A 15,477-nucleotide genomic window follows, 5' to 3' on the forward strand; every position below is an offset into this window, starting at 1 on the left:
TGCAGCCGTAACGTAAGCGAGTGCACTGCTCGCGCCAACTGATGGTTAAGATGTGAGATATTATAACAGCTATCACCAGGTTTAAGAGCTCTCACACTAGCAGTTTGCATTTTGATTTTATTTACGGTGCTTCCGCTCTTTTAGTTTTGGGATACGTGCTTTTCGTGTAGGTCCTGCTCTGCGAGAGGCTTTCCGGCAAGCCGAGGAACTAAGACGGTCTCCTGTTTTATGCCATGTACCGGGAATTCCCTATTTTAACCTAATGTAACCTTTGTGTTTAGACTTCTATGGACTCATATTTCATGTAGATACATGGAGTTTGTTCTTAAGAATTTTAGTTTAAGTTCTGTTTAATTTTTTTATGTTAAAAATTTGGATAGGTGTCATTACTTATTTGTAACTTTGCAGACTCGCATGAAGATGGGATACGGGTCACAAAACTGGGTTGTGCATTCCTTTTAGGAAATAAAAAAATTCACAACTGTAGCGGGCCTTATCGCTGATGATCATTATCAACAGTAGTGGAAGTCCCGTCAGGAGAATCAAATGAAAAAAAATTATTGTCTTGAGGAATAAGGAGGTACGTTGTTCTGCTAGTGGAATAAAAGATGAGGATGAAATTTTGTCAGATCTACAAGAATAAATGTTAGAATTAAACGAGTCAGAATTAAATGACAATAGTTAGTCAACGCAGAATGTTTCAGAAGTGTCAAACGTATTAGAATTACACGACAATTCTTCGTCATCACAAATTTTTTTAAATGTACAAAACAGGTCAGAGGTCACGTAAGTCATTCATCATGTGAATGTAGGTCAGGAACATCCTGAAAACCACGGATCTGGCCTGAGTGAACCAAATGCAACTCAACACACTGAGTCGGCAGATACTGCACTTATCAACAATTATGACGACTTATCCAATGAAAGTACGGTAGTAAACGTTACTGATACTAAAGATGATGTAATGAGGTTTCTTAGGGAGTTAAGTCAGAAAGTGAACAGGCAGGGTCAAAAGATGGACAATCAAGCAAAAGCAGATCAACACGCTAATCAAAAAATCGTAAATTCTGCTAAACAAGCAATAAAATATTCGAACACAGAAAATAAACAAGTAATTAAAGAAGAAATTAAATTAATGAAAGATGGTATTCCCTTAGAAACTTCGAAAGGATTTAAGAGGCTCGAAGAAAGTCAAAAATTTAGTAATTTATAATGTCGCAGCAAAAATGGGTAAAACTAGAGAATTATTTGAAGGAGGTCTGCATACACTGGCTTATTTAGAACCTAATATGATATCAGAAGGAAATCAAAACCATTTAGAAAACTCAATTTGTCTTGAAGATAATTCGAGGGTTGTCCAGAAAGTAAGTTAGGATCGGTCGCTAAATGGAAACCACAGTGGAAATTAAAAACATTTTATTTGCAAGAGTTAGCTACACTTTCCAGCTACTTCTGTACATAGTTCGCACTCCGTCTTAGACGTTTGTCGGAGAGTTATACTAAATTTCTAACACCATCGTCATAGAAGGCAGCTGCCTGTGCTTTCCGATAATTCTCTACGTTGGTCTATAGCGCGTAGTCTGCACACAAGTGTTGTCTTCGTATCCAGCGTTTCATGTGAAGAGAGATGGTAATAAGGACGAGCCAATTAGGGCTGTGTTATGGGTGATCGAACACTTCCCATCGAAAAGGCTGCAGGAGCGTTTTCACTGCCCCTGCAGAGTGCGGCTGAGAATTGCCATGAAGAAGGAAGTGCGTGACAGTTGTGTTAGGTGGGCTGCATTCATTAAGGCGAAGCCTCTCAGTGGACCCTCATACTTTGCGGGAGACATCGTTGTTCTAGGCACCTTTACACGCTCACAGTGCGCTCACAACTAAAAAGAGCGTCTTGATGCGATCGACAGTCATACTAGAGACAGTACCCAACACATCTATGCAAAGCTTCATCGGGTTTTCACTGTGGCGTCCATTTCGCTACCGATCGGAACTTACTTTTTGGACAACCCTCGTAGTAATGAAGCAATAGTGGAAGCAATTGAGCTCCAAGCGATTGTTTTCGAACTTAGTGATGTTAATTTAGTTGGAGTGGCTGAGGTTCAGTCAACTAAAAATCAAATGGAAAACGAGGTTCACAAAGCTCCATTTGAACTGAAAGTTCGCAGAGAGATGCTTAAAATCAAATGTAATGAGACTGCAAGCGAACTTTCATTCGTTCTGAGAGAGTTTCGTAGTAAAACAGACTATAGATCGGTTGAAGATGTAGACTTAATAGCTATTTTCGCCAATTACGTTAGGCAGCTGTGCAGGGTGTACTGAAAAACGGAGTGTCATGTGCATTTGGAATAACATACAGATATCGTAAATTTACGCAACTCCAGCGTTATTTTTCGCACGTCACACATCGTGGGAAAATAAATCGATGCAATACACGGATACCATATCCATTTCGGATAGGATGCAATCATGTGCGGTAATGTCTAAGGGATTACACAAAGTAGAATTTCTGAATTTAACGAGCACAGTAAAACTAAAAACAAAAGTGGTTAAGGCACATGAAAACAAACTCCATCATGAATGTGAAGAGAACATAGACATCGGGAATACAGGTAACAGGGATGAATAAACAGAGTATGCTGAACAGACAGAGAACACGAGTAATATGTTGTAGTAAACGAGACAAATTCCAATGGAATGATGAGTAACTGAATATTGGTAAATTATACAATGATTATTATGAAGGAAGGGAGAATGACACGTCAGGCTAAAATGAAAGGACAACCGAGAAACAAACGAGAAGCCAAATTATATCGATCTGATATCTGATGACGATATGTGGATGCAGTTTATGAGGAACTGTGCATATTAGAAAAATGTGATGACTACCACCTTTATATGTTAATGTCGGATAGGTCGGCACGAAAAACCTTCGAGTACTTACAGGTCTTTCGTGGGTGTGCAATCGGTGGTTACAGATCCTCAGGCTACAACAGTGCTGTTTCCTTCTTTTATATTTCTGCGCTGTTATCCACTCTCTTGCTAACCATAAATATGATAAGAATACTCTTTAGCCCAAGAACACTAAAGTGGGGAAAACTTCATTGCTTCTAAACCATGGTAAATTGTACTGTTCCAAATTTGTTCAAAGGAGTTCATAATTTATAGGTTATGTATTAGTTAATTTCAATTATTAGATCTCCACCACCTTTATATGTTAATGTCAGATAAGTCGGTACGAAAAACCTTCGAGTACTTACAGCTCTTTTGTGGGTGTGTAATCGGTGGTTACAGATTCTCAAGCTACAACAGTGCTGTCTCCTTCTTTTATATTTCTGCGCTGTTATCCACTCTCTTGCTAACCATAAATATGCTAAGAATACTCTTTAGCCCAAGAACACTAAAGGGGGGACAACTTCATTGCTTCTAAACCATGGTAAATTGCACTGTTCCAAATATGTTCAAAGGAGGTCATAATTTATAGGTTATGTATTAGTTAATTTTAATTATTAGATCTCCACTGGTATGTTACATGCCAAATTAAGTAAAAAATGTCCTATTTTATACCCAACTGCAAGGAGGGTTTAGTAATTAAGGGTCAACTATTGACCTATGAGGAGTGAGGATGAATGGTACGCAAAACTCGTTTTTGGAGACAAAGCCACTGTCGACCACCGTGAAAGGAGAAACTTTCATTAACTATATCTACCAACAAGGAGGTAAAATTTTTATAAGTTGAGGAAATAAAAAACGTAAACATATCATGAAACGAGGTAAAACATACAGTAATAAGTGCAGAGATGTGTAATGCTAAAGTCACGTGTTTGGACAGGAGTTGTCACGAGAACATACAAAATATCTTACATACTGTCGATAACACAGCAACTACGAAGTCAGTATTAGGATGTGCAGACACAATATACTCCAAAATTTGCTTGAGCATACAGAGAACTAAACACGATAGTCATAATGATTATAAGTTATAAATTAATGGGTAAGTGGATAAAATTACGAGATACCAAACCTTTTTTTGCGTTAATAAATCAAGAAAGATAGGTTCTCACAAGAAAACAGCGGGAGCAGACAACTCATGACATTAAGTACGATATACTGTAGGTAACCGATCATGTGCCCCAGATTATTAAGGTAGAGGAGAATAAATATTGTAGGGAACCAATACTGGGCCACTTCACTTTAAAACGAATTCGTTGGGTCAGTAACCAGGTAAGGTGCTGCCTTCAGTAATAAGTGTTTAGCAGTCGAAGAATTTTTGTCTTATAAAATGAGCGAAAAGTGAGCTGGTAGTATTGAGGTAGGAACGTAATATCATACTTGTTAAATCAGGTACACTGGAAGATATCAGGAGAAATCCTAATCATCACGAGGCAGAGCAACAACAAGAGGAATAAATACATGAAAATGCGATAGCATGAAACAAAAGTAAGTAACAGATAAGCCTAGCCAACATTATATTACAACTGTCACCTTTGTGGTAATAAGCGAGGTGGACACAGTCAGCAAGTACCGACTTATGTATAAAAAAAACATATGAAAAGACTATGTGAACGCCATAATAACGACATGTCAGACGCTGAATACCAGATTATCACTGTTGACAGTGCAAAAAACGAATTCTTTCAGACCTATGGCAGAACGCTTGCATATATCACAGTTTCTCATAAACTGCATCCACATATCGTCATCAGATATCAGATCGATACAATTTGCCTTATCGTTTGTTTCTCGGTTGTCCTTTCGTTATAGCATGACCTGTCATTCTCCATTCCCTCATAATAACCATTGTATAATTTACAAATATTCAGCGAGTCATCATTCCATTTATTCATATCCTAATAAGATAAATAATAATGTGCGGTATGCATGGTGTGGCAGTGCAGTGAAAGAAAGATTAATATTGTACGTAAACATGTAAATGTAAATTGATAAGGAGAAAAACAATTGCAGGTTGGACAGCCCGAAGGGAGCGAGGCAAACTAATGGCCTTTAGAGGGCGAACGGCCCAATGACCTTCCGTTAAGTGGATCACAGCGGGGGTCGCAAGCCCTGCCTACACCGGCCAGACGTACAGAAAATATATGGGTCACAAGAGCACTTAGCCTACAGGTCGGAGAAACACGAAGGTTAATGACATGAAGGTTAATGGCACCCAAAGCAATGTCGTTCGAGGAGACTATTAATAATAGTAATGGTGTCTCGATTTGAAAAATTAATGATTATGTATTTCTCTCATAGAATTAGAGTGCAATTACGTGTTACTAATTAATAAAAAATGTCTTTTTCATGTACTTATCTAATGGATATACGATGAGAGGGAAAGCAGAAGACAGAGGAAAGCTGCCTTACCACTACGAAACTACGATCGAGGGAAATGTCTAAAGCAAGATTCCTCGAAGGCAAATAAACAACAACAGCCTTCCGTCAATACTGTTCAGTGATGTGTAAAGATGGCAAAGTGTTGAAAGATATGTTAAAGTATGATTAATGAGTGGTTACAAAAGGCAATACGCCTAGTACTGATAAACGTGAAGAGAGAAAGCAACGCACTGAATTATAAATATGCAATTCTGTGCAATGAATTTCACAATTAAAATTCGAATGTTAGTCACTAAACAGACAGCACACGGTTAGAGGAGAAACAGTGCAAGAAATTTACCAGAAATTCAAGTAACAAAATTAAGTATGATCTAAGTAGTACATACGCACTATTATTAACAAATTAGCATCACTGTGTAGGTCACTACAGATAAACGCGGGAGAAAACAAATAAGCAAGGGAGTTTCAGCCTCCAGTCTCGTTTTTTTTTTTCAAATTTTTCACTGTCCCTGAGACTTACCAATTTTGAACAAACAATTAAGGTGGTGAATGTGTAACATTTATATTAGATAACATATATCTGGGACTTTTTAAGATTTTCCTATACCACGTATTACGTGGAGGTTCCAGCGCGGCACCTGGGTGACTTAGTCTGGCGTCACGACGTCACCCGCGTCAGAAACTTCCGTCTGGCTTAGCTGGGCCACAATATATATAGTAAAACGAAATTTCCATGGCTGGGATTGGCTGAAACGAGTGACGTGGAAGTTCCCTTGTTTGAGCAGACCTGAGTTCGTGCTGTTAGCGGCAGTCCTGAGGGTCGTACTGGTACGGACAGTCCGGTAGCGAGGGCCACCGCGAACGGGCGGGTCGACGGTGATTCTCATCAATTGTTAAAAATACCATTCAAATGTTCGTAACTGCATATACACGGACTGATCAGTCGTGCGTTCACGTAAAGTGTGTCGGAAGTAATTACTATTGGAAGTACTTTAAGTGCAATCTGCCTACAATTCCAGAATGGAGTGCGACCTATTAAGTGTACAGTGAATGTGATGTGAAGAACCACAGGCATAATTAAATGGCATCCCTTAAAAAAAGGACAAACTGCGTGGTCTTTACTGCACTACATCTGCACAAGACGACGACCAGGGTTTATACTACAGGAAGGGACACCTCTGAAGATGTCAAGTGAGCGGAAATAAGAAAAACCGCCAGGCTGATGGATCTGCACATCTCCACCGACAACCTCGCGTGTACAATCTACTCTGTTACAACTAAAGCCTGGGGCACGTCTTGCCAACGCAAGGAGACTGTAGAATGTAGATGGTTCCGTACCTCAGTCGGTGAATACCATATGCTTATAGGATCACTTCGTTGTCCGTTTGTCTATCCTTTTGTTAAGACCCCTTTTGCTCAGGAAAGGGTAGAGGTATCAAGACGAAATTTATGTCAAATATAATTTAAGCTTGTAAGTGAATGCATTCAAAAGATTCGACCATTTATGACACAGATTTTGATACTCGCAAACTCACTCATCAAGACCTATAGATTGACTATCTACATACATTTTTAAGTTTGTACTGAACCCTCAAAATGAGAGTCCTTCTCGCACTTGTGCAGCTTTTCGCATGCCTTTTGGTTTTGACGCAGTCATATCCAGAAACCCCAGAGGCACTTATGGGTAACTCAGTCCAGTATCTGTTCTTATCAGCTTAATACACTACTGGCCATTAAAATTGCTACACCAAGAAGAAATGCAGATGATAAACGGGTATTCATTGGACAAATATATTATACTAGAACTGACAAGTCATTACATTTTCACGCAATTTGGGTGCATAGATGCTGAGAAATCACTACCCGGAACAACCACCTCTGGCCGTAATAACGGCCTTGATACGCCTAGGCATTGAGTCAAACAGAGCTTGGATGGCGTGTACAGGTACAGCTGCCCACGCAGCTTCAACACGATACCACATTTCATCAAGAGTAGTGACTGGCGTATTGTGACGAGCCAGTTGCTCGGCCACCATTGACCAGACGTTTTCAATTGGTGAAAGATCTGGAGAAAGTGCTGGCGAGGGCAGCAGTCGAACATTTTCTGTATCCAGAAAGGTCCGTACAGGACCTGCAACATGCGGTCGCGCATTATCCTGCTGAAATGTAGGGTTTCGCAGGGATCGAATGAAGGGTAGAGCCACGGGTCGTAACACATCTGAAATGTAACGTCCACTGTTCAAAGTGCCGTCAATGCGAACAAGAGGTCGTCAAACAGGAATGCGACCATCATGACGCTGTAAACAGAACCTAGATTCGTCCTAAAAAATGACGTTTTGAAATTCGTGCACCCAGTACACAATGGCAGGCGCTCCTGTCTGTGATGCAGCGTCAGTGGTAACCGCAGCCATGGTCTCCGAACTGATAGTCCGTGCTGCTGCAAACGTCGTCGAACTGTTCATGCATATGGTTCTTGTCTTGCAAACGTCCCCATCTGTTGACTCAGGGATCGAGACGTGGCTGCACGATCCGTTACAGCCATGCGGATAAGATGCCTGTCATCTCGACTGCTAGTGATACGAGGCCGTTGGGATCCAGCACGGCGTTCCGTATTACCCTCCTGAACCCACCGATTCCATATTCTGCTAACAGTCATTGGATCTCGACCAACGAGATCAGCAACGTCGCGATACGATAAGCCGCAATCGCGATATGCTACAATCCGACCTTGATCAAAGTCGGAAACCTGATGGTACGCATTTCTCCTCCTTACACGAGGCATGACAACAACGTTTCACCAGGCAACGCCGGTCAACTGCTGTTTGTGTATATGAGAAATCGGTTGGAAACTTTCGTCATGTCAGCACGTTGTAGGTGTCACCACCGGCGCCAGCCTTGTGTGAATGCTCTGAAAACCGTCTGTAGCATGTCATCTTCGTGGTGTAGCAATTTTAATGGCCAGTAGTGTATCTCACACATTCTACGTAGCAGGACCAAAATATTAAACTCATTTTGTACTTCCACCTCTCTCGTGAGATGGCCTAAATTGGCAGTACTGTTGCGATAGGCCCTCCTGAAATTAAAAAAGTTACCAGGAAGATGTAGGTTAAGTCGCTAACACACGTTTCTCTGTTGGCATTGAACTCGGAGATAACCGTTTCGAATCTTGGAGTCGAAACAAATTTTCATTTTCAGTATTTGGTTGTCAAGGGAAGAGAGGTTGTGGCTGAAAGAGCTTCAATACCAGACTTTATGACAACGTCATGGATTAAATTCCAAACCACTCTAGAGCAGGTTATGAATTGAGGGCGTATGATACTGTGCAGGGTGATCTGTCCATGGGTTAGGAAAGTTAATTCGGTGGCCCAAGTGACAGCCGCGCGTGATTAGCAGAGCGGTCTAGGTGCTGCAGTCAATGACTGCGCGGCTGGTCCCGGCGCAGGTTCAAATCCTCCCTCGGGCATGGGTGTGTGTATTTGTCCTTAGGATAATTTAGGTTCAGTAGTGTGTAAGCTTAGGGACTGATGACTTTAGCAGTTAAGTCCCATAAGATTTCACACACATCTGAACATCATCATCACAGGTGACAAAAGTATCGGACTTCCTTTTGCCTGGTGAAATGCAGCAACTCGTCGCGACATGGGTTTAACAAGTCGTTGGAAGTCCACAGCAGAAATATTGGACCAAGTTGTGAAAATATTTACAGTGCAGGATTTTGTGCACAAACTGACCTCTCAATAATATTCCATAAATGTTCGATAAGATTCACGTCAGGCGATCTGAGTGGCCAAACATTCCATATAATTGTGCATAATGTTGTTCAAACTAATCCTGACTAATGGTGGCCCAGTGACATGGCGCATTGTCATCAATAAAAATTCTATCGTTATTTGGGAACATCAAGTTCAAAATTGTTCAAATGGCCCTAAGCACTGTGGTACTTAATATCTGAGGTCATCAGTCCAATAGACTTAGAACTACTTAAACCTAACTAACCTAAGGACATCACGCACGTCCATCCCCGAGGCAGGATTCGAACATCTGACCGTAGCAGCCGCGTGGTTCCGGACTGAAGCGCCTTGAACCGCCCAGCCACAGGGGCCGGCTAACATCAAGTCCATAAATCGCTGCAAATGGTCTCCAAGTAGCAGAACATAACCACTTCCAGTCAATGATCGGCCCAGTTGGTCTAAAGGACCCAGTCCATCACATGTAAACAAAGCCCCCATCATTATGGAGCCGCCACCAGTTTGCAGAGTGCCTCGTTGATAACTCGGATCCGTGACTTCGTGGGGTTTTGGCCACATTCGAATCCTACCATGTGCTATTACCAACTCAAATGTGGACTCACATGACCAGGCCACGGTTTTCCACTCGTCCAAGGTCCAACTGATATGGCCACCACCCCAGGAGAGGCGCTGCTGCTAGCAAAGGCACTCGCGTCGGTCGTCCGCTGCCATATCCCATTAACGTCAAACTTCACAGCATTGTCCTAAAGAACACGTTCGTCGTAAGTTCCACATTGATTTCTGAAGGTATTTCGCACAGTGTCTCTCGTCCGTTAGTTCTGACAACGCTATGCAAACTCCGCTGCGCTCGGTCGTTAAGTGAAGACCATCGGCCATTGCCTTGTCCATGATGAGAGGTAATGCCTGAAATTTGGTCTTCTCGGCATACTATTGACACTGGATCTCGGAATATTGAACTGCCTAACGATTTCCGAAATGGAATGTCCTATGCGTCCAGCTCCACCTCCCATTCCGCGTTCAAATTCTGTTAATTCTTGTCGTTCTGTTATAATCACCTCGGTAACTTCTTCACATGAATCACGCGAGTAAAAATGACAGTTCTGCAAATGCACTGTCCTTTTCTACCTTGTGTACGCGATACTACCGCCATCTGTATATGTGCATATCGTAATCCCATGACTTTGTTCACTTCAGTGAGGAGCAGGCACTCTGTTTCACCCCCTCTATCATCGTCGTCATCGTCGTCGTCATCATCATCATGAACAACAATAATGACAACAACAACGACAAATGTAGTAAAAGTAAGATAAAAACGACACAAACTCCATACTCATCACTTGCATGAGCCTCTACACAGGGGAGGCTGCACCTTCCCCTCAGGACCTTCAGGCCAAGAAATACGAGGTTTGTCCGGAAAATACGTATAAAAGTTGAATAATAACTTTATTTTACAATTATTCAGGTATTACAATATGGTCTCCTTCAAAGTACTCGCCCTGAGACGCGATACACTTCTGCCAACGCTGTTTCCACTGTTGATAACATTTCTGAAAGTCTTCAGTTGTGATGTTGTTCAGTTGCCGTGTCGTTTCCGCCTTGATGGCTTCCACATCTTCCAAGTGCCGCCCCCGAAGCACCATTTTGCATTTCGGGAACATGAAGAAGTCACACGGGGCTAAATCCGGTGAATGAGACGGGTGGTCTGTCACGGTGATTGAGCTTCGGCCCAAAAACTCGCGCACAACGAGCGACGTGTGAGCGGGCGCATTGTCGTGATGAAGGATCCACCTGCCCCCTTTTGCCAACTCCGGTCGAACTCGGACCACACGAGATCTGAGACGTGTCATAACCTCAACGTAAAAATTTCCGTTCACTCTCTGGCCGGGAGGGACAAATTCCTTGTGAACAATGCCCCTAGAATCAAAGAAAACAATCGCCATTGTCTTCACATTGGACCTTGATTTTCGCGACTTTTTTGTTCTCGGTTCTCCTGCTAGTTTCCATTCCTTGCCTTGAGATTTGAGCTCCACATCGAATTCGTAAAACCAGGACTCGTCTCCAGTGATGACTCGGTTGAGAAAGTCCCCTCGTTCCTCTGCTTCCAACCAATCCTCACAGCACTCAACCCTCTTTGCTTTCTGTTCTGGCGTCAAGAACTTCGGTACGATTTTCGCACACAATTTCTTCATTTCAAGTTTTTGTGTCAGGATTTCGTAAACGATTGTTTTCTCGTCAGCAATCATTCTGACTGTCAATCTACGGTCTTTAAGAACACAAGCCTGAATTCGTTCAACATTTGCATCGGAACTCGATGTCGACGGGCGTCCTGGGCGAGGGTCATCGTTCACTTCTTCTCGGCCATCCCGGAACCTTTTTAATCACTTGTTCACAGTTGGTTCCTTCAGAGAATTGTCTCCGTAAACCTGTTTCAAACGCTCAAAAATCTCACGGCCATTCTTGCCTAGCTTTGCAAGAAACTTGATGTTGACGCGCTGTTCCTCAATCAGAGAGAGCTCCATGCCGACGGCAGGTGAAAAAGGGTAACTGTCAACAAGCTGCCGCACACTCCCACCTTCACGCAGAGTGCTCTGACTCTAACTGAGCGTTGATGGGATTGATTACAGCAGCAGTCCCACCTGGCGGTGACTGCAACTTGTAACATAAAGACATTATTCAGCTTTTGTACGTATTTTCCTGACAAACCTCGTACATACATCTTGACTGTTAACGAGTTGATGTACTCAGTGGACGCTAGGCTTGATGCCAGTTAGATATACGAGAGTATATATTATGTGCGCAGACGACGGCGAGTGAGGCGACGCTGGTGAGCCTGCTGGCGGGTCGCACCGAAGCCATCCAAAGGGCGCAGCGCCGCTGCCCAGACCTGGAGGACGCAGAGGTCAACGCCCGCCTCGTCGCCTACTGCTCCGACCAGGTAACCTCCTCGCCCTTTTCTTAGAGGCTCGGTTACTCACCATTTTCTTTGATCTAGACTAAGGTAGAGAGCAAGATGATAAGTTCTCAGGCTTGTAGTGAACGATTCAGTTAAGCTCACGGAACAAAAAATTAATAACCCCTAGAGAAATCATTAAAAATATCATGTAACACCGTGAAATTCCGCCCCTGGACTTGATAACCGCCTGGATTCGGTCCAAAGTGAGTCCGCAAGGTTGTGCAGGTACATCGTATCTCGGTTAAGCCACTCACCGAGGATTTGATCCCGCAATTCCACCAGATTGCGGGGATGCTAGTGTCGGCGTTTTGCCTGCTGTTCCAACATGTCCTACAGGTGATTAATAAAATATTCTGGGCTATTACGCTGTGGTCGAAGGGATTTCACTTTAAAACCCGTCGTTTCGTCCCCATCTCCGGAGGATATTTTCAAGGGGCATCGTAGCTTTCTCGAATGTCCGATTCGCACCCTGGCTCGCTACTCAGTACTTTCTACTCAATAGCGAGTCAGTTTGTGAATCGTACATTCAACAAAGTTACGACCCTCCTTGAAAATGTTTCCGCAGATGGGGATAGAACATAGGGTTTAAAAAAAATGGTTCAAATGGCTCTGAGCACTATGGGACTCAACTGCTGAGGTCATTAGTCCCCTAGAACTTAGAACTAGTTAAACCTAACTAACCTAATGACATCACACACATCCATGCCCGAGGCAGGATTCGAACCTGCGACCGTAGCGGTCTCGCGGTTCCAGACTGCAGCGCCAGAACCGCGCGGCCACTTCGGCCGGCCGTAGGGTTTAAAAGTGAAATCCCTTCGACCACTGCATAATAGCCCGGAATATTTTATTAATTATGACAAATGATTATGGCGTCCTCTTGGGTAAAATATTCCGGAGGTAAAAAAGTCCCCCTTTCGGATCTGCGGGCGGGGACTACTCAAGAGGACGTCGTTATCAGGAGAAGAAAATTTAAAAAGGGAAATGGCTAGGTTAAAGCTAGATATAGTGGGAACTAACATCGAGTATAGATTTAAGTGTCAGGAAGTCGTTTCTGAAAGTATTTGTATGGAGTGTAGCCATGTATGGAAGTGAAACATGGACGATAAATAGTTTGGACAAGAAGAGAATAAAAGCTTTCGAAATGTGGTGCTGCAGAAGAATGCTGAAGATTAGATGGGTATATCACATAACTAATGAGGAGGTATTGAATAGGATTGGGGGGAAGAGGAGTTTGTGGCACAACTTGACAAGAAGAAGGGACCGGTTGGTAGGACATGTTCTGAGGCATCAAGGGATCAGAAATTTAGCAGTGGAGGGCAGCGTGGAGGGTAAAAATCGTAGAGGGCGACCAAGAGATGAATACACTAAACAGATTCAGAAGGATGTAGGTTGTAGTAAGTACTAGGAGATGAAGAAGCTTGCACAGGGTAGAGTAGCATGGAGAGCTGCATCAAACCAGTCTCAGGACTGAAGACAACAACAACAACAACAACATGAGAATTCCGGCCGTGAAAGTTTACATTTTACATGTCCTACAGAGTTTCTGTGGGGTTCAAGTCTGGTGATTTTGCAGGCTAGAAATGTGAGGGAGTGTTCAGAAACCATATTCTTCCTCCCCGATGAACTTTGCTGTTATCGTCTTTAAATGTCTGTGTTCGCAATGGTCTCTTGCGAGGTGAACGATTCCAATGTTCATTGCATGCAGTTTTCGTCGGAATGCTCTCTTGCTAACGGGTTGTGATGGACCTTCATTCATTGCCTGCAGCAGTTCCTATCCGGTTTGGATCGATTTTGATGCACAAGGGGTGAAACCGTCTTTGGTCAGTCTCAGTCACGATATTTTTCTCACCACAATTCTGATATTGTGTTTCATCGCCACGTGTGTTACACCACCGCTTGTAGATACGTGGAAAAGTCCACCGTGAAACATCAACAAATCCAGCAACTTCACACACCGTATGGGCATGATCACGACCAACTACGATTGCCCCTTTTTGTCTCTCTGTCACGTCCTTACATTTACCCACGTTTACGTACAATGCCCACTTGAAACATAAACGTCTCACAGATAGCCATTGCTTTATGCTCACCTAGAGGCACTGCGCACGCGCTGGAGCACGTTCAGTGGTTAGCACACTAGACTCGCATTCGGAAGGACGACGGTTCAATCCCGCGTCCGGCCATCCTGATTTAGGTTTTCCGTGATTTCCCTATATCACTTCAGGCAAATGCCGGGATGGTTCCTTTGCAAGGGCACGGCCGATTTCCTTCGCTATCCTTCCCTAACCCGAGCTTGTGCTCCGTCTCTAATGACCTCGTTGTCGATGGGACGTTAAACACTAATCTCCTCCTCCTCCTGGAGCACGTTACTCAGTCGCTTGGCCATCTGCACAGTCTTAATAATTCATCTGTGTGTGGGCAGTGGGGTGACCAATTTTTTTCCGGTGAATTCGTAGTTCCCTTTAATGTTAACCTTTATTGCCCAACATTTTCCAGTAAGTAGTTTCCATATCACATGTGCTACTCTGGAAAGCCTGCGTAATACCCATCTACGTCTGCCATAACCCTTCCACTGAACTCGAAAAGTTTCCCGGCTTCACCCTTTTTCGTCTTTTTTAGATGTAGAAATACAGGGAAGTCAGAGAATGTCAAGTCTGACGTATAGGTTGGATGTGATAACAGTTCATACTTCATATTCCTACGTTTCCTCATTGCCAATGGACTCCTGTGGCAGGGTAAACTGCGCAATATACAGTGAGTTCACTTCTTTTAAATCTTGACATCCTCTCATATGCCTTTTGATCCTGCTTGTCCAGAAGACTTGTATAGAGGGCTCTGAGCACTATGGGACTGCTGAGGTCATCAGTCCCCTAGAACTTAGAACTACTTAAACCTAACTAACCGTTTCCGAGTTATTTAGCATTAAAGTTAGCCAATCAGATCGTCGCACGCGAAATTTCAAGTTTCAGCTAACGAGTCAAAGCATTCGTTGGGCAACACCACCCCTGGCAGGCCGCTTGAATGTGAGCACGCGACGCCCCGATCGCCTAAATTCTATGCTAAATAACTCGGAAACGGAGCAACGTATCGATTTTTTTTCTTAACATTTATGTCTCAGTAAAATCTGCCCTACAACATCACGACAAGCATTTCAGACATTTTCTGACCACCCTGTATATATATATATATATATATATATATATATATGTATATGACTTACGGAACATTTTCTTTCTACATAGTTATCCTCTTGTCTGTTACTTAAAAATGAACAGCATTTATAGCAAAACTGAAACTGTTGTTGTTTAGTTCAGGTTTGATTCAAATGTTGTTGATTTACAATGTGAAACAGAGGTATGTTGAAGTAATAACATAAAAATTCAGATCTAGGAAACACAGATCCCTCAAAAAAATTAAATAAAAAAAAATTCAAAACAAAAGCATATC

At 42.8% G+C, this 15,477-nt stretch overlaps 1 protein-coding gene across 1 annotated transcript in view; it reads left to right on the top strand.

Moving 5' to 3' along the window:
* LOC124721999 (histidine decarboxylase) overlaps positions 1-15,477 on the top strand; it is a 394,491-nt gene that overhangs the window by 233,505 nt on the left and 145,509 nt on the right. The window contains exon 6 of the mRNA XM_047247175.1: positions 11,878-12,012. Within this exon, the coding sequence (XP_047103131.1) occupies positions 11,878-12,012 (135 nt within the window). The remainder of the gene's footprint in view (positions 1-11,877; positions 12,013-15,477) is intronic.

This window comes from Schistocerca piceifrons, chromosome X (assembly GCF_021461385.2).
Source record: "Schistocerca piceifrons isolate TAMUIC-IGC-003096 chromosome X, iqSchPice1.1, whole genome shotgun sequence".
Classification (NCBI taxonomy): Eukaryota; Metazoa; Arthropoda; class Insecta; order Orthoptera; family Acrididae; genus Schistocerca; species Schistocerca piceifrons.